This window comes from Mandrillus leucophaeus, unplaced genomic scaffold (assembly GCF_000951045.1).
Source record: "Mandrillus leucophaeus isolate KB7577 unplaced genomic scaffold, Mleu.le_1.0 Scaffold186, whole genome shotgun sequence".
Taxonomy (NCBI): Eukaryota; Metazoa; Chordata; class Mammalia; order Primates; family Cercopithecidae; genus Mandrillus; species Mandrillus leucophaeus.
This window is the reverse complement of record NW_012101876.1, coordinates 4,997,729-5,018,684: the sequence shown is the minus strand read 5'-3', so window position 1 is coordinate 5,018,684 and position 20,956 is coordinate 4,997,729. Positions and strand designations below refer to the sequence as shown.

Genomic DNA, 20,956 nt, shown 5'->3' with positions numbered 1-20,956 from the left:
AAAAAGAGAGAAAAAGGTGAAGAGCAGATATTACCATTTCCTAGGAATTTCCTCTTCCTGCAACTACCAGCGTTATAAACCTGGCCCTACTCCATAATCCTAAGGAAGCCAAACCCAGTTTTACCCTTAGCAAGGTTGCCAGATTTCACTGGGTGCTGCTCTCTACCACATGCTGTTTGGCTGGCTGGCGTACCATGAACCTGAGCAGCACCTGGAAAGCCATCACTACCAAGACCAGAAAGTTCCATAAAAGGATAAACTTTCAGTGGTGCCTGACTCAAAATGTGACACTGTATTTTCAATAAGATAGATGTGGGGTACTTGGTGTTTATCTCATGTCTTTTAATGACACACTTCAGTCATCACAGCTGAAAGTGATTCTGCATCTTGTACCAATTTGAAATTAAATACTACTCTTGGAAAAATGCCACCCCACTTCCAGCAGCAGCTTTCTGAGCCATACAGGATAAGCTGCTTTTGCATTTCTTTCCAGAGGTATGAATAATACTAAATTCAAGTCCATCCAGCTGTAAAAATTCTAAGATGAAAACTTCATGTTGAGGAAGGAAGTTTTAAAATTTAAAAGGCATGACTGCACGACAGTCTGTTAAAATGGGAGAAGTGAATGAGATAATACATGAAAGAAGAATTTCCAGCTAGTTTCACTGGATTCTGTTTTTAGGGAGAGAAATCAAATGAAAAATGAACATGTTACAATGCACATTCAATCTCTTCTATTCCTGCTACTCTTGAAAACATTCTATTTGGTTAAAATAGCTAAGTCTTTCTCTGAAAATATAAATATATTTTTACATTTATGTATATATGCACATATATAGTCACCTTTTGGTATCTGTGGGAACTATGCAGATATGTTTTGGTTTAGAATGTTCTGTTCTGAGAAAATGAGTTAGTGACTATATTTTTTCCCTAAGACTGAGCTGTTAGGATAGTTTAGTTTCTACTATTACTAAATGTTGTCTTCTCTAAGCAAGATAATATACTTTAGCCTATTCAGATTAAGCTTTGTTTCTCTGGGTTTGTACAACCAATAGGAGGGAAACCTCCACTTCTCTTCTGCATCCAAGAGGTAGAAGTGAGCCCATCAACCAGACAAGAGAAGACTGCTTCAGATGGATAAAAAATTGGGTGAGCAGAGAGAGAGAGATGGGAAGCACAATTCAGATGGGACGGCAGATCAGAATACTCCACCTACTGTAAGAACAAGAAGCCTTGATAATGTGATGGCATGTCCTCCTGGTTGATGATGTTTTAAGAACAGTCTGAGACACTCTGACTTTCTCTACATGGGAGCCTTGATGGAGACTCAGAGTAGTCACTGACATCAAATCTGCTACCAAGTGCATCCATACAAGAGAGAATATACTGTTGGGAGATTGGAGGGTAGAGAAAATTGGTGCCACTTCCTTTCTAATCCACTGAATGCAAGGTACAGGCCTATTTTCCTCTTTTTGAATATCTAAATGAGTAGGCAAACTTTCTACAAAGGGCCAGATAGTAAATATTTTAGGCTTTACAGGTCATATAGTCTCTTGCAACGGCTCACCTTTGCTGCTATAGCATGACAATGCCAATAAACAATATTGTAAATGAATGTGCATAGTTGTGTTCTAATAAAACTTTATTTACAAAAATAGGCAACAGGAGAATCTGACCTGCATGGCGTAGTTTCTTTCTTTTCTTTCCTTTTTCTTTTTTTGAGACAGAGTCTTGTTCTGTCTCCCAGACCAGAATGCAGTGGCGCAATCTAGGCTCACCGCCTCCCAGGTTCAAGCAGTTCTGGTTCTTAGCCTCCCAAGAAGCTGGGATTACAGGGATGCAACACCACGCCCTACAGATTTTTGTATTTTTAGTTTCGCCATGTTGGCCAGACTGGTCTCGAACTCCTGGCCTCAAGCAACCTGCCTTCCCCACCCTCACAAAGTGCTGGGATTACAGGTGTGAGCCACCACGCCTGGCCATAGTTTCTACACCAAAACTAAATAATAGCTCCATGTGGATGAGTTAAACAAGATTAAATTAAACTATTTCCCTAACTTGTAATACCTCTAGCCGATGCATGGACCATCCAACCATCCAGACCCACTCCATATAGAAAAATACTTACAAAATCTAATGTAATCCTATTACGCAACCACACAGATGAATATGAGACAGAAATAGGAATTAAAACATTCTAATTTATAACTTCTTAAAATTGATCTAATAATGCTTAAATGTAAAGTTTGTCATGTCTTTCCTATCAGACATACATTTTCTACACAGTTACCTATTTGTAAGACGCACAAACCATGTGTTTCACAGTATGCCTGCAAGATGCAGACCTGACAAGAGCCATGGTCCAGGCATTATATGGTATTTTATTTATGACCATAAGATGGCACCAAATTATCACTTGTCAACTAAAGGGCACTTTGATATACTTATCACAGAGAAAACTTTAATAGAAAGTTCTTTAATGTAGTTGAGAAGATTAGTAATTTTTTTTTAAACTATTAAAAGGCACATTTTCAAAACCTACAAATCCAGAGCCCAAAAATGGATCTCTGGAATTTATATGGAACCATTTGCTCAGTTTCTGGCATTGAGTGCTCATAACAATGAGATGTGGTTTCTACTCAAAAGGGTTACTAAGTAGAGCAATGCAACTATTGCTTAAGAAATAATGATGCTAGGGCACCTTTGCGTTAAATATGAAAAGAAGTTCTGTCAGGCCTAACAGCCATGAAGGCCTAACACCACAGAAATGCGGGCCTTTGTCGGTATATTTGTCAGTTTGGCCAGATTTGAGTAAAACAGAATAGGAATAGCAAAGTCAGGTGTGCACAGTGACCTGCACATGAAACACCATCTACCTGAAGCAGCTGTGCAAGCACAGGCTGTTACATCATATATGCTCATGTGTACACGAGAACACCAGCAGATTTATATTAGAAAAGGATTTCTAAGGATAAAAACGAATGGCTCAAATAATTGTTTTCACTTTTCTCCCCAAACTTTGACACTTAATTTATGAAAGAGATTACCAAATTTCTGTTTAGATTTATCAACAAGTGTTTTCAACTTAAATTTTTAATGCTTTCTAAAACATAAAAATCCCACAATTTTATAAGTTATATGTAAATACTTTTTATTTTTAACATATTTAAATAAGTTATATGCAAACTTATTGCTACATTTAAAGAGTGTTTACAAGAAGTTAGGCTGGGCGTGATGGCTCACGCTTATAATCCCAGCACTTTGAGAGGTCAAAGCAGGCAGATTGCTTGAGCCCAGGAGTCTGAGACCAGCCTGGGCGACATGGCAAAACCTAATCTCTGCAAAAAAATACACAAAATTAGCTAGGTATGGTGGCATGTGCCTGCAGTCCCAGCCACTCGAGAGGTTGAGGTAGGAGGATCACTTGAGCCCAGATGTCCAGGCTGCAGGAAGCCATGATCACACTACAGAGCAACACCTTGCCTCAAACCAAAAAAAGTGTTCAAGAAACTGTACCCCACCCCACACACACAGACACATTATAGAAATCTGGAAAGGTTATTCTTGTTGGCATTTCACTGGGCTTTGAAGTAGAGGTAAAATCTCTCTCTGATTCTCAACATTGGGACAGAGATAAAAGGATTTCAATTTAAAGTAACACTGTCCACAATGATCTCGAAGTTGACTGTACTGGAGCATTGTGTAGGAGACGAGACTAGAAAGGCCAAAAGAATTACACGTAAAATTTAAAAAACTAAACAGGCCAAGTGCTGTGGCTCATGCCTGTAATCCCAGCACTTTGGGAGGCTGAGGCGCGTGGATCACCTGAGGTCAGGAGTTTGAGACCAGCCTGACCAACATGGTAAAACCCTGTCTCTACTAGATATGCGAAAATTAGCTGGGCATGGTGGCACACGCCTGTAATCCCAGCTACTCAGGAGGATGAGACAGGAGAATCACTTGAACTCAGGAAGCAGAGATTGCAGTGAGCCAAGATCACGCCACTGCACTCCAGCCTGGGCAACAGAGCAAGACTCCTTCACAAAAAACAAACAGAAAATCAACATTGTTTTCTACTCTTCTGCCACAATTACTCATTCAGAGTAAGTAGCTGCTTTCTAATGGTAATGTTATTTACTCACTGGGGTTTCCTCATGTGGCATACCTTAAGCTATGTGGTTCGCTGACACACACATAAACATACATACACACACACTCTCACCTCTTAGAAAGTGTCTTACTGCAAATATCAAAAAAAAGTGCTGCCAGTAATTCAGATCAGTGTTTTCCAGTCAGTAACCTTAATAACAGATTCACTATTAACATTCGATAACAAAGGAGACTGAAATATTATCTTGTCCTTCCGCATTTTGAATTTATACAACTGTTTGCTGATTAATAACTATGCTAAAGGAAAGTTTTTAAAGGAAATCTTATTCTGTCAAAGCTGAGTTTACTTTCACTTATTGCTTAATTTAACAACAACAAAAAATGGATGTGTTTTTCTACGAGCTTATAATTAGTCAGCCATAGCTTTAACACATCCAGCTGGGAAATCTCAAGGACACAACAAGCTTTACATTTCAGATGGACCTGTGTCCCACTAAACCCTGCTTAGCTTAGGTTCTTCTGCTAATAGCTCTACTATTCAAGCCAAAGGCCACAGACTAGTATCTTTTCCATTTTCCTTTTCTCCTATCCAGTCACGTCAATGTTATCTCTCAGAAGATACAAATTCAAGGCTGGGCACAGTGGTTCACACCTAATCCCAGCATTTTGGGAGCCCAAGGCTGGTGGATTGCCTGAGCTTAGGAGTTCGAGACCAGCCTGGGCAACAAAGTGAAACCCTGCCTCTACCAAAAATACAAAAAAATTAGCCAGACATGGTGGTGTGCACCTGTAATCCCAGATACTCAGGAGGCTGAGGTGGAAGGATCACTTGATCCTGGGAGGTAGAAGTTGCAGTGAGCTGAGATCACACCACTGCACTCCAACCTGGGGGACAGAGTGAGACCCTGCCTCAAAAAAAAAAAAAAAAGAAAATTCAAATTCCATGCCTTTCTCTCCATCGTGACTGCCACAGCTCAATCATCCCTTTACTCCTTAAGCTTCCTTGAGTTTCTAATTGGTCTCCCTATTTCAGTCTTCACAACTGATCCTCTGTGCTTCCATCAGCATGTTACAATACAAAAATCCAAACTCACATCAAACTCTTGAAATGCCCTGGCATGCTATCAGACAAATCAATTGTCTCTGCTTTCACCATTAGGCTTCTGCCTATCTCTCCAACCCTTCACACTGTACTTCCTGGTCTTAACAGTGTCAAACTCACTGTGGTTTTCACAGATTCCTTCTAGCCCCTACCACCACCTCTGCAGAGGCTTTGCTGTTTGGCTGCAATGTCCTACTGCTTCTCAGCTGGAGTTTCCCAACTTAAAATTTGATTCAGCTGTCACTAGTTCTAGGCAATTTCCATGACAAATTTCTTTGAGGATCCCATGAAGTTATTTGTCTCCTTCAGCTACTGTAGCATTCTGGACAACATTTACCATCCTACTGGATATATTTCACATTGGTCTCCAGAACTGACTGAAAACTTCCTGAAGGCATGATACTACCTTTTTTTTAAAAAAATCTAAACCCACAACAATGTTTATGGACAACTGTATCTACATTAATACCAGGGACTGGTTAACCATTATCCATTATTAACAATAACCAACTCTTGACAACCAAAACCCAAAATAATGTCATTAAATAAGAGTTAATAGTTCAAGTGGTAGCTGAGCTCAAGGAAACTTAACCATCAGAGTGATCTCTCTGTCCAATCACATACTAGTTAAGGATGAATATCCATACCACGTTTTAGTGTGCAAATCAGCTGCTGTTTGGATTGCAGGAGCTCAGTCTTAAAAAGTGCTTCAAAGATTTTCAAAAGCTAACGTCAAGGAAATTATCTAGTGAAATGTGCACTGGACTCATTTTAATCTATGTGTATTTTTAAAGTAAATAGGCAAAGATCCCTATTAACTTTCTTGAAATAGCTTATTAGCAGTAATATCCCCTGCTATCTGTGTTCATGGGCTCCTATAGGGCAGGGATGCCATCATCGTTCTACTTCTAGCACACTCCAGGTACTAAATAAATGTAATGAAAAGATAACCAGTTCATCATCTAACTTCATGGATGAGTCATATGCGGAAGTGAATTGCCAAGTGACAGAGGCAGAAAGCAAGGTAAAGTTAATTAAGTTTCCTAAATATTAGTTTATTGTTTGCCTCTAACTCATTTCAGTGAGAAACTATTTTTAAGTGTGACCAATACATACTTTACTTATGTAGTGTATCAAGGAGACCAAAACTTAAGTGATCTCAAAAAGACTACCAATGTAAAATACATACCCTACATGGACATGACAGGTAAATAATGTGTCTTATTCTTGTGAGGGTGGTTACTGCTATAAACAAAGCCTATATCCTGAGAAGGGAGGGTCTTTGGGTTGCATGGTTTCACTTTTGTTTCATCTCTGGGTTATGCAATGTCCAGCATAAATGTGACACAACATGTTCAGCCTTGTTCTGTGTGGCCAGTTTTGATCACTTCAGAACTGTTTACCTCATCAGTGCATTATTTTAAGTTCTTTTCTTTTCTTCCCTGATGTTTAGCCATTATGGGGCCAAATAACTCCATAAGGTAGTTTAACAGGGAAAAACATCAAATAAGTTAGTATTGTTAGGGACTCTAGCAAGTCCTAGGATTAGGAAATGGGGTAAAAATTTAAAATTTAGATACCAGCACATTTAAATCATCCATGTCAACTTGGATTAATATATTATGGAAAATTGCAATCTGGATCTGTACTGTACATTCAACTTCTTTTTAAATCATAGATTCTGTGTACTATGCATTCTCCAGCATCCATATGGATAATTTTAATTTCTGTATCTTCAGCATCCATATGGATAATTTTAATGCTAATAGTCCCCACTGGGATGCCATTAACTTAAGAAATCATTTTTATTTTTATAGTACAAAGCAAATGAATGTATAGGCACATTTATTTCAATCAAGTCATAATCTGAACCTAAAATGCAAAGCAAAAGATTAACGTGCATTTAATACGTATTTCAAGTCTTTGTAACAGAGAAGAAAAATCATTACAAAATTAAGGTATGAGACATCAAGTCACTAATGATAGAGTTGATTAGACAATGGCTTCCATGTTCCATCTAATGACATGGAACAATGTACATTTGACAATTCAGCCTTAAAGGGTTAAGTAGAATAAACTTCAGGCAGCTCCTTACACTCAACTGCCTCAGTAACAAGACTCAAAGAATAGATATTTTCCCTCTCAATGATAATAGTTCAGTGCTAACACTTGTAGTTTCATATTGGATAAAAGCTAAGGAATGGGTCATCCTGAAAGATTATAAATACAAAACTTATTAGCTTCAAGAAGGATTAAACCTCTAAGAATTGGGACCCATTTCTGTTTATAGATAGAAATATTCAACAGAAAAACAAATTTCTAATTTTAAATTTCTGGCCCACATACTCAAAACAAATGACCTATACCTCATCAAGCTTTTATGAAAACTGATGGCATTACACACAAAATTCATCATCTCCCTAGCATGCCCAGTGAAACAAAAAGAAGGTACAGAACACGTGATGAAAGTAGAAGAGACAGACTCAGATTTGTGCTAAAATCTAGGCCAAAGAAGCTGCAGATGCACACAGAGCAAGGCCAGCAAAGAATCTTCCACATATACTCTGGTTCATAAACCATCTGTTTGGGTTTGGGGACTTTTTATTCTTTAAGTCCAGTAGCCTATACTTCCTAAGAAATATGATTAAAAACTACATAACAGCAAAAATAATAAAATAGAATTACTTAGCTGAGGTATTTGGATTTATATTTAGAGGATGACAAAATGATATTTGACAAAGTATATAGTCTCCTTTAACTCAAAAAGGAAGACATGTTAATATAATTTATTATAAACTTCAGCCCAATCAGTCTTAAATGTTTTTGACTCTATGACTAAGTGTTAATTATGGACACTGTTATCCTAGAATACCACTTGATAGCCCTGCATTAATTCTGCTATACCAAAGACATGCCTTTTTAAAATAAAATAAAATAAAATTAAATTAAATTAAATTAAATAAAGCAACCATTTACACTTACTAAGAAAAACAAAAATTTACTTCAAATTGTAGTATAGGCTTTTCAATCACAAAAAGAAAGAAAAGAACAGTGATCTGACAGTGGTCACATCCTGTGCAAAAAACTTGATACAAAAATGGTAGCACATGGTATCTGAGGTGCTTACATTACAGGAAAAAGGAAATACAGTAGCTGAAATATGGCACTCCTGGGAATCAACTTCTAAACCAAATAGAATGCCTTTGAAATGATTAAATTTATTTGTGTATTAGTAAGAAAGCCCCACCACCATAAATAGTACAATATTTAAAAATAAAAAAAAAATATATCTATCTAAGATAGATAGTGTATTTATACTGTTAGACTTCTTTAAGTGCAGAAGGTGGTTCAGGTTTTGCCCTTTTTTTTAAATTAAATAACTGACCATATGCTTTATAAAGTTTCACTCAATCACAAAAGCCAATTATATCAAGGAATATGATATCAAAGTTGCATAATTTCATGTGGGACTGCCAGCAGGTTAAAGTCTTAAGTCTTTAACATTAATGTTCATTTTTAGTCAATGAATAGTTAAAAAGTTCTCAAATCTTCATATCCTCTTGAACTTGCCCTTCTAAATGATCCTCAGACTGCAATTTCTAGTTTGCAAATAAAATAATGCAATATGCATCATACTTCAAGAAAAGATGATGATGTCGAACTAACATGCTTCTGGATCTTTTCCCTGCTCCTTTCAACCTTCTTTATAATTTCTGCCACTATGCACACTGATGAGGTGAGACCCAAAAGAAACAACAGATCTGCAAGAGAAAATAAGTTGGGTTTTACATTTCTTTGAAACTTACAGTTGCAAAGCTTAATAGCTTACATTTTTCTAGCATTTTACCACAATTTTTTTTTTTTTTTTTTTTTTTGAGGCGGAGTCTTGCTCTGTTGCCCAGGCTGGAATGCAGTGGTGTGATCTAGGCTCACTGCAACCTCTGCCTCCCGGGTTCAAGCCATTCTCCTGCCTCAGCCTCCCAGGTGGCTGAGATTACAGGCATGTGCCATCATACCCAGCTAATTTTTGTATTTTTAGTAGAGATGGGGTTTCACCATTTTGGACAGGCTCGTCTCGAACTCCTAACCTCAAGTGATCTGCCTGCCTCAGCCTCCCAAAGTGTTGGGATTACTGGCATGAGCCATGGCGCCTGGCCACCACAGCTTTCAAATACATTGTTTCACAACTATTCCATAACGTAGGCACAATCACCCTCAGTTAAAAATAAGAAAAGAAAAAAAGATATTAAATGACTTATCCAAAGTCATATAACTAGGAAAGGCAGCAGCCAGAATTAGAACCTAAGTCCTCTGACCACTTTCCCTGAAAGCTTATGTGACAAGCCTTTATCAGTAACACCAACAAAAGGAGTTTTTTTATTTCACAGATCACACAGCCCTTTAAAAAAGTACTGTATCAACAGTAGTAGACACTTTGAATGAAAATGCCTATCTGAAGATTAAAAATTTGACATTAATATGTTCTATTTCAAAGCATAGAAGACTTGTCTTTACAACAGTATCCACACTATCTCAATTCTTATTTACTGCTTGGAAAATTGCAGATGTTTCCTTAAAACGCCATTTTTTAAAAAAAGAGGAAGCAATGTGAATATGGAATCAAAATACTGAAATTCCACTAGTTCAATTTCAAGGTAAATTTTAACTTGTAACAAAAAATACAGTGACACTGTATAACTATTTTCATAAATACCCAAATTAAGAATTCAATAAAGGATAGCATTATTGTCAAATACATCATTCCTCACACTTACATAGGAAAACTGATTTTTAAATGCACTGTATTATACATATAATAAATGGTAACGTAAGAATAATGTGTAATTTCCAAATAATCTTTATAAAACATTCTACTATTTGGGTCAGACTGACATTTTGTGAAATTAGAATGTACAAACAAGAAAGAATAAGAAAGAATTATTCGTTTAACTACTGAAAATTCTAACTTTAAAGAAGAGAGCAACTTGGTTTTCAGGGAGATTAAGTCTAGTTTTCTCTTCATACAAGATGGCATAGTACATAAAAAGTTATAAACTATACAGCAGGTTTTGATTTGCTATATTTGAGAATCACATAATATGACTTTTATAACAATTGATAACCTATAAAAAAGCAAAAACCAAAACCCTGGATTTAGGTGAGTAATTCCCCTGAGCTTTCTCAAATGAAAAAATAGATTCCTTTTTCAAATCAAGTGATTTACTTATTTTGCTATTTTAAAAGAATTTTAAAATTAAAACGAACACATTAGAAAATATGATTTATCTAAAGTATATAAATGATAAAGATAACGTTTTCTTTACCCAGTATGCTTAGGCTCTCAGTCTGAAAAACCTTTTGAAGTGGAGGAAAGTAAATAACTAGTAATTGTCCCATGATGGATCCAAGAACTGCATAGCAAAACATTTTATTACTGCAGAGTCCAATCTCAAACACAGACTTGGTCTGTTGGCAGAGCAGAGAGTTCAATTATTACTCCTTGGTCACAGAAATAACTTCTTTATTATATTCACTTCTAATTTTTAATAAGCAGTATAACTTTATCACTGAATTCTACAGTGTCAATTCTATGAAATCTCTTAAATTTTACTATTGTTTTGGAACAATTCAGATGGAATAAGGGTAAATATTAAAGTAGCTTTTATTTTATTTATCAAGAAAGGGCTTGCTTAAAAAAAAGTGACACTATATAAATGAGACCATTTTTAACATCCCAAACATCAAGAAACTTTATTTCTATTTTGCTAAATCATTTCTTCTTTTAACATCCCAACCATCAAGAAACTTCTCTGTAGTTTGCTAAATCGTTTCTATCCATTCTCACTAAGGTAGATATCTAAAATCCTTTCTTGGAGAATGGACCTAATTATGTGTGTACTGAAAAAGTAAAACCACTTTTCATAAAAAAATAATTACAGCTTCTTCAAAAATTGGTCAATTAGTGAGAATTCACTGTACTCAGAAGTTCTAGCATGGCAAATGGTAATATAGTTAAGAATTCATAAAGTGCTTTAAAGCTGAAATGAATAGTCACGCCTCAAATGAAACTAGTTTTTAAGGACAATATGCTCTAAAAAAGTACCACAAAGCTCTAGCCCATTATTTTCTATCAAAACACTTAGACCAAGAAGCAGCAGTCACATCTTAAGATACAACAAGGGAAGAAAAGCAAAATTAAAATGTCCTAAGCTTTGACACAATGACAGGAGTGATGGGAAAAAAATTGGCACAACACTGCTATTGTACTCCTAGCAATACTGTCTTCTAAGATGAGATTAATAAAATCTCAACAGAACCTATGAGGTTTGTTCTATGCTCAGATAATGTTAACCATGATCTATCTTATAGCTATAGCCAGCTAAACCCAGACGACAACACCTGTGAATTATTAATACTTTTATGTTCTAGTCAGACATAAAGCTTACCTCCCGCAAATGCGGATCCTCATTGTGACCAATGGCACATGTTTATAAGAAGGCTATGTCTGGGGCTGCAATCGGTGGTTACAAAATTAAGCAAAGCTTAAAACCCATAATCTTTGCCTACTTATTAGAAAGCAGTCTACTCAAGTGAGTCAATCAAGTCAATCAACTAAGATCACCTAAACATACCTGGGATCTGGAACTTAGTGCATTGAACATGTCAAAAAACACAAAGCATGTGAATGTCATTGTTGTGTCTCGAGGTGTAATCACATTGTCTCGTAGCTGTCAAGAGGTAATAACGAAATTACTTTTCAGTGGCTGAATTTAATGGATAAATAACATGCTTTTTAAAAAATATAAATATTTTCTTTCTATTAGGAAGAAATAGCTTTAGCCTAACATACGAAACGTAAAAGCTACCCAAATTTCCTATAAATCACCTAGCGAATAGTTGTAATCTACATAATAAAAAGTAAAAAAAAAAACCTCATGAACTATATATTAGATATTAAAATACTGTTATTTAAAAATAAAGTGGTTGTATGATTTTAAGACTCAGGTTTTCAAAATTCTCTCTAAATTTTCATTTCTTTTTATTGTATCTGATACTTCTCTGCAGATTTATTCTAATACATGAATCAATAATTTTATTTATCCATAAAGATGGAAATCAAACTCTTTTAAAATGTTCTTATCATATTTTTCACTAAAAGAGGCTCCCTTAACTTCCCAGCCTTCTGGGTAACCCATCAAAATAACTAGGAATCCTATTATATATATAGAATTCATGTTAATATAGCAGCTTGGCCAGTGAATATACCTCACGCCAGAAGACAAACAAAGTCCCACAAACAATGATTATTGATGAAACAAGTATTTTAAGTATCAAGTTTTTAGTCAAAATGCTGTCTTTCCAGTTGCGAGGAGGTTTACGAATGACATCTTTATCCACTGGTTCTACTCCAAGGCTTAAAAACAAACAGAAAAATAAATTACTTTCAAGTTTTAAGGTTTGGATTTGTTACTTTCACAACCTCACTAACCTCAATTATTCAGCAAATTAAATGCTTTCTTATGGAAACAAAATGTTGAATCATAAAGAAAACCTTGGCTATGATTATACAAAAATAACACTGATTTTGTCACTTTTTCTCTCCTCTTTAACTTATTTGTTTGGCACAATTTGACAGGGGATAGATAATCAACTTTCAAAAAACCATCCAATTCATTTACATGTAAGTTTACCTCAAATACGGTGTGAAATACATGACCTACCAACTGAATTTTGAAGTATCTTTCATATAAAGAGGTTTTGACTGAGATGATTTGCTGGAGTGGCCAAATGACATCTATCACTCAACTACTCCATTAGCATTAAATTTTTTTAAAAAGTTACGACACTCAGGTCCTCTAATACTTTCCCAAAGTCTCTAAAACTGACAATAGCAGAACCTAGATAATAACACTGAACCCAGAAATTTCTCCATTATATCCAATTTTTAGAAATAAAAGGCTTACTTCCTGAGGACAGGGATAGCACCTATTCCTGATCTATTCTCAACCTTACGCTAGGCATCTAACAGTGGAAAGGCTCAGATCTACACTGCATGCACACTCAAAAAGAATAAATAAAATACGCACATCACACAATTTATAATATAAATGTTAAAACATCTGCTGCAAAGTTTTCCAACACTGTCCTTAAATCAAGTTTTAAAACTTAATTATCAGGGTAGCACACATTCCTTGTTTTTCCAGCTCATGCAATAAAAAACTCGTACCTCTGGGCTGGGGGTCCATCCATAATAATATTGATCCACAAAATCTGCATGGCATTGAGAGGATTAGGAAAGTTCATTAATGTAGCCAATGAGATTAAAGTTAATGCTGCTATACTCCTGTTGAAAAAGAGAGTCATTTAAAAATATCAGCATAGTAAATCTGTTGATTCTACGATACCACTTAAAAATTTCACTACTACTATGGTTTTAAAGGAAGACTGTAAACTATTCTTCATTCATGTGGACATTTTAAAGCTAATAGTATTTTAACAAAGGATTTTCAAGATGTTTAGCCAACAGGAACAAATAAAGAATTTTTATATGTGCATGATAGTTTCAACAGTATTTCGGTAACCATTTTTTGACTACACGATACCCGTTCTACTTTTGGAAAAAGATACCAAGAGGAAACAATGAGATGTGACTCATCCCTGATTTCATGAGCTATTAAATAAATCACAAAGATTTATATATTTTGATGATATAGACATCTAATTGTTACATTTACAACCTATTTATCATGCCACTTTAAATTTCTGAATACAATAAATTTTCTTTTTGGAAAACTGACATATGAACAATGCTCAGAAATATAAGGCAGATAAGTTTCTAGGCATTCTGCTTAGGTTCTATTTTTCATATAATTTATCCAGAAGACCCATGGTGACAAATTCCTTGCAAACTTACGTGCTCAGCTGGAATCTAACGAAATTTTTAATGTTATTATAAATCCCTTTACCCTCTTCAATTGCAGACCTGAAATTTAAAAAATAAAGATGAAGTGAGAAAATATTATCATATAAAAATGTATCTATACTAAAACACTATGGAGCTAATTTTGAAAATAAATTTCCAGCCGGGCACTGTGGCTCAAGCCTGTAATCCCAGCACATTGGGAGGCCGAAGCTGGCAGATCACCTGAGGTCAGGAGTTCGGACCAGCCTGACCAACATGGCAAAACCCTGTCTCTAATAAAAATACAAAAATTAGCTGGGTGTGGTGGCGCATGCCTGTAATCCCAGCTACTTGGGAGGCCGAGGCAGGAGAATCGCTTAAACCTGGGAGGCGGAGGTTGCAGTGAGCCGAGATCACACCACTGCACTCCAGCCCTGGCAACAAAGTGAGACTCTGTCTCAAACAAACAAACAAACAAACAAATAAATAAATAAAATAAAATTTCAACTAATACAACACATGTATCAATATGGAAACATTTATTTTAGCAAAGAATTAAAGTCAAGCCTAAGCTCTACCTGAACTAATTTGTCACAGTATTAAAATTCTTATTCTGAAGAAGATATTTCAACATTAAAATCATACATTGCCTCTCCCCACAAGAGAAAATACTTCACATTCATAATACATAAAATGATTTTTTGTTTTTGTTTTTGTTTTTGTTTTTGAGACAGGGTCTTGCTCTGCTTCCCAAGCTGGAGTGCAGTGGCACAATCTTAACTTACTGCACCTCGACCTTCCTGGCTCAAGCAATCCTCCCAACTCAGCCTCCAGAGTAGCTGAGACCACAGGCTCAAGTCACCACTCCCAGCTATTTTTTTTTGTATTGTTTGGAGAGATGGGTTTTGACATGTTGCCTAGGCTGGTTTCGAACTCCTGGGCTCAAGTGATCCATCCACCTCAGCCTCCCAAAGTGCTGGCATTACAGGCATGAGATACCATGCCCAGCCATGATTATCTTCTTCCCCTTCCTCTAAGCTCATTTTTCTTAGTGGTACAAAATGCAGAGTAAAGGTTTAAACTAATGTATGTCAGGAATCAAATGGCAATGAGATATATAAGAATTATAGAATTTAAGCTACGTGGTGTTCCTACACATCAAGTAGATCACATGTTGCAGAGGAATTAAATAGAGAACACAGTTTACAAGGATTCATATAAATTCTCTCATTCATTTAGCTGAATCCAAGAAAATCTAGGCTCTTTAATCAACTTCCCATTTCTTCTAAGAATTCTATATAATTCTAATAATGGAAAGAAAAAACTCGTATCTTTGCAAAAGCTTGGCAAATACTGTGAGTCCTGAGCTCCCAAATGTTTTGCTGTAGGCCAAATCAGAGTAATAAAACAGCCTGGAACATATAATTAGAATTTATCACTAAACTCAGGTCATCCAACAGGTGGCTACCAAAAATAAATAAATAAATAAATAAATGGGATTCACATGATCCCCAACTGAACACTGTAAAACTGACACCACCATGTATTACACTGGAGTCTTAATTGGAAACTGTGGCTTACACAAATAAAGCTATCTAAATTTAATAAATTATAACATTAAATGAGGGCAACATGAATAAATTACTGATATAAAAAAACAGGTATGGATGGAAACTTCATAATTTTCAATATTTATTATAAGGCCCAAAAAAGAGCCATACATATGCATAATTCTAACTACTTGAATTTAACATAAAGGCCATTACTATACCATCATATTAGTGCCCAGAAAAAGGTGACATGTGGCTGGCACTTGGCAAATATTTCTTAAATGAGAGTCTTGCCATTTACTATGTCTGTTCCAGCCACACAAATCATTTTCTTCAGAACTATACAACAGACCATAAAATAGGATAATTACCCTAGAAAAATGGCTTAGTTTACCTAATTGTTAAATACTAATTCTTTTCCAGTTGAATTCTCTAGGGGTGGGAGACAGGAAAGGATAGGGGAAGATTCTCTGATAGGCATTCACTGAAATAAAGCTTACATTATGGTTTGAAAATCATCATCCACTAGGATCATGTCTGCTGCCTCTTTGCAAACATCTGTACCAGTCTGGCCCATCGCAACTCCAATGTCTGCAGCCTTCAGAGCAACTGCATCATTTACTCCATCTCCTGTCATGGCTACAACTGAACCGTTCTTCTGCAGCGACTACAGTGGAGCAGAGGACAGGGGAGAGGAAGGAATTCTGATAAAAATGTTGCTTCCATACAAAGCAATAAACAAATTCTCCCTAATTATTTTTCACATAATTAAGATTAGAAATAATATAGACCACCCATTTTTCAACAAACTTCAACAAATGGAGATCTCAGTAAGATAAAGCTTAGAAAAAGTTGCTACTAATATTTCCATCTGTGAGAACTGTATCTAAATTCTGTTCTTCAAACAACTATACAATGATTCTCAACTAGCAGCAATTTTATCTCCCAGGGGACATGTGACAATGTTTGGAGATGTTTCTGAGTGTCGTGATTTGGGGGATGTCACTGGCATCTAATGGGAAGGGGCTAAGGATGCTGCTAAACATTCTATAACACACAAGGCAGCCCTTCACAACAAGGAATTATCTAGTCCAAAATGTCAATGGTGCCAACATTGAGAAACTCTGAACTACACAATGGCTGGTTATCATGATTAATAACTTAAGACCATTAACTACTGGATACTATATCAGTTGCTTTATATATAATTGACTAATATAAATAATCATAGCCTTTTAAGTATTGTTCACACTATCACAACACTATTTCCTTGCTGTATTTATTTAGTTTCTAACTTATTACCACTATTCACACTGGGAAGACTTGGCTATGGACCCCAGTTAGAACATTCTTTTATACTGTCTGTTTAAAGAAAGCTACATTTGCAGATACTTCGTTCAAGTTTTCTTCTATATCTTATGCCAACTAAATTCTCTATTAGTGTTTCTATGTCAAGCTCTTACAAAAACAAACACTGTTTTGCTTCACAGTATTTCTGACCTTGATGCTCTACTTCCTGTAATGCAAACATAACAAAAGTAAAGTAGCAGCATTTTGTATACAGAAATAAAACAATCTGATTCTTAGACACTCACCTTAATAATTTTCATCTTGTGCCTTGGGCTAGCTCTGTAAAATACTGCAACCTGTTAAAATACAAGATACACTAAAAATTTTCAATATTAAGATTTCCACAGAATAACCCATGCATTCATAACTAATGATGAAAAACTCATCAATTTAAGCTGTATTTAATTTGCCACTGAGATCAAGCTTAAGCAATATGCCATATGTTTGTTAAGACATTCATTTGATATGGTCATTTCGATCTTTACCAAAGGTACCACAGGAAATACACAATCTAAACAAGTCATCCAATTTATACCATTATGTGTAAACTCTGGAGAGAAAACAGCCTTATTCTTGAAATGTTCCAGAGACAAAAAAAGGAAAAATTCTCTTGCGTCTGTTTCCTACAACACTCGCATACAACTAAAATAGCCTTTTCCCTTTGTTCTGTCTTCAGGAGCAATAAAGAACAGCTGCTTCTCAATGTCTGTAGAGCCATTTTTTAGTGTCAAGTGTCTGCTCATTCCCTTTTACTCAGGTTAACTCATTAGCCTCTCTTCCACTGTACCTCTAAATTGCTTATATGATTTTATCTCTCCAAAACACGTATTTAATCCTTTTTTCTGACCCCATCTCCTGATCTCCTGAAATCCTTTCACTGTGTCCCAACAAATCTCCTGTATTTTTTACTCTTTTTCACTTTGCTCTAACCTAGTGTTTCCACAAAACACTGCCATCCCTATAACCTCCTCAAACAGTACCACCGGAGGAGCGTAGAGGTAGAGCATGGTATCCTCTATTCTCCCTTCATAAAACCTCAGTTCTGAATGTCAGATGAGACTGTCACTCACTAACTGTAGGCATTCACTGCTCCCGAGTTCACAACCCCTCATTTCACAGTGATTTTTAACTTCTGCCTCACTGTCATGTCACTGTCTCCAACAATATTTACAAGTTATGGTGATTTCAATACACATAATACACCATTCTCTTTCCCACTCTGAGGATTAGTTCATATTACTTTTCTCTCCTCATACCTCCAATCTATCCCCTTTCTCTAGCCTCCTTCTCAGCTGACCACCTTGCTTCCTACTTTGGAGAAATCAGAATCAGAAGAGAATTTCCACAATTCCCCCAACTCAGTATCTGTATCCAGGAACTAAACTGCTCTGGTTTTACTACAATGAACTGAATAGGCATCTACTGCAGGTCAAAGATTCTACCTTCCTTACCTATCAAGATCATTACTCCAGAAATTCTCCTCCCTCCTGTGCCAAAATGTTTTCCTCACTGCTACATCTTAACCATCAGTATACAAAAACATGTTGTCCCTTCCATATAAAAAAAGAAAACCACTTCTCTTCCCTTCCCATTTCAGCTGCCACCTTTTCCTTTCTTTTCTTTATTATTATTATTATTATTATTATTATTATTATATTTTTTGAGATGGAGTCTCGCTCTGTCGCCCCGGCTGGAGTGCAGTGGCACGATCTCAGCTCACTGCAATTCCGCCTCCCGAGTTCATGCCATTCTCCTGCCTCAGCCTCCCAAGTAGCTGGGACCACAGGCACCTGCCGCCACGCCCAGCTAATTTTTTGCATTTTTAGTAGAGACAGGGTTTCATCTTGTTAGCCAGGATGGTCTCGATCTCCTGACCTCGTGATCCGCCCGTCTCGGCCTCCGAAAGTGCTGGGATTACAGGCGTGAGCCACCGCGCCCGGCCTATCATTATTTTTTAATGGAAGAAGAAACATGTTTGTATACTGATGGTAAAGTGCAGCAGCAAGGAAAAAATTTTGATACAGGAACAGGGAGGATTTTTGGAGCAGAGTTCCTTAGAAAGTTCCTACACTTGCTGTCTCCCATTCTCTCTGAATCCATCCCATGATCATACTGTTATCACAACTGCACTGAAACACGATTCATGACTTTCAAAGACCCTCACCACCACCACCACATTGCTAATGCCTACAGTCATTTCTCATCTGACTTAACCTCTCCGCCACACCCTAACATAGATGATTAGTCCCTCCTGAAACACCATCTTCCCTTGGCTTCCACCACCACCAACACTGGTCTTCCTCCTACCTTTTTGGCTGTTCCTCTTGTACAGAATTCTCCTGATCTCTCTTGATGTCTAGATGTTGGAGCACCCCAGGGCTCAGTTCCTTTCTCTATAAGAGGTCTCAGAATTCCCTACGCCTCAGGTGAGCATACACAGGCACATGGCTTTGGATTTTATTTACACGCATTTATTTGAATGCATTTTTATCTCAAGCCCAGACATTTCTTCTGAAATCCAGATCAGCAAAACTAATTCCCATCCCTACTCCACATCTCCTCAGATGTCTCAATCTTGCTCCTTCCTATCCTCTGTTAATGAAAAGTACATATGTGCAGTTGCTGAGGCTCCAAATTTGGGGAGCCATCCTTAATTCCTCCATTTTTCTTATGTGCCAACAAGCAGTTTGACAGCGAATCTTGTTGACTCCACTCACAAATATATCCAGAATTCAACCACCTTACTCCACAACCATTGCCAACACTCTGGGCCAATACCTCCAAAGTGACTTTCTTATTTCTGCCCTAGTTTCCCCCAATTTGCAACACAGTAGCCAAAGTGGCACTGTTAATACAGAAGTGAGATCACGTGTCTTCTCAAAACCCTCAAATGATTTCACATCTCTCTCAGAACAAATGCCGAAGTCCTTTATCATCTACCGGGTCCCTCAAGAAATGCACATCTCACGGCACTCCTATCATTAGTCTTTTCCTGACTGAACTACAATTGGCCTCCTGATTGTTCCTCACACATGCCAGGCACACTCACTTCCAGCCTTTGCCCTTGTCTGGAATGCTCTTTCTTCAGATATAACATGGGTCCCCTTTCTGTCAAATAGTACCTTCTCAGTGAGGCCCTCCCTAGTCATACTATCTAAAAATTTCAATCTCCCTCTCTAATCATTCAAATTTTGCCTTTTTTTGAGGGGGGGGAGGGTGCTCTTAAGCACTTATTTAACATAATATATATCCATTTATCTTCTAAGACTCAAGAAGTCAGAGATTTTTGTCCTATACCAACAGTGCTCTCTCTATAAAGACAAATAAAATGAATGAACAACTGAATATATCTCAGTACTACCATAAAGACTGTTCCCTGGTTCTCTCCTTTTAATAAAGGTCTAAATAAAAAAAGGTATTATTTTCTTAAACAAAAGACTCTGCTGGACTGTAATATCACATTACTGATTATACCTAGGCAATCCAAATATCATGAATCACATAATTTATATTTGGGAAAAATCCTTTCTTTCAAAAAAGTTCAAAAATCCATTCAGAAACTCTTCACTGTGTCTTTAAAAAAGACTCAGTTACATATATATCCAAAACATACTGGTAACCTTCTAAGTGAAAACTCTAATTACTGCAGAAATTAATCATGTAGCACACAGCACTGAAATATAACAAGTGTTTGCCAAAGCTGCAAAATAAATCTGTTAGTGAATGAAAGGTCTTGACTGTGAGTTGTCCATGTACTTGGTGTGTTGAACAAAGAATTGAACCAAACACACAAAGGAATAAAAGAATGAAGCAACGAAAGCACAAACTTATTGAAGCAAAAGTACACTCCACAGAGCAGAAATGGGTTCGAGCAAGTGGCTCATGAATCCCAACTACAATGTTCTTCAGGGATTTTTGGGTTGCTTTTTTTTTTTTTTTTTT

General features: G+C 36.5%; 1 protein-coding gene across 5 annotated transcripts in view; it reads right to left on the bottom strand.

Moving 5' to 3' along the window:
* ATP2C1 (ATPase, Ca++ transporting, type 2C, member 1) overlaps positions 1-20,956 on the bottom strand; it is a 158,435-nt gene that overhangs the window by 6,518 nt on the left and 130,961 nt on the right. For 2 of the 5 annotated variants that reach the window (XM_011977971.1, XM_011977973.1), the window contains exons 20-27: positions 17,260-17,310; positions 16,165-16,331; positions 14,127-14,195; positions 13,440-13,556; positions 12,479-12,626; positions 11,845-11,940; positions 10,537-10,678; positions 8,879-8,973 (exon numbers count right to left, since the gene is read on the bottom strand). In XM_011977971.1, coding sequence (XP_011833361.1) covers positions 8,879-8,973; positions 10,537-10,678; positions 11,845-11,940; positions 12,479-12,626; positions 13,440-13,556; positions 14,127-14,195; positions 16,165-16,331; positions 17,260-17,310 — 885 coding nt within the window. Of the gene's footprint in view, positions 1-8,848; positions 8,974-10,536; positions 10,679-11,844; positions 11,941-12,478; positions 12,627-13,439; positions 13,557-14,126; positions 14,196-16,164; positions 16,332-17,259; positions 17,311-20,956 lie in introns of all 5 variants that reach the window. The other 3 variants (XM_011977972.1, XM_011977975.1, XM_011977974.1) reach the window with 2 other exon arrangements.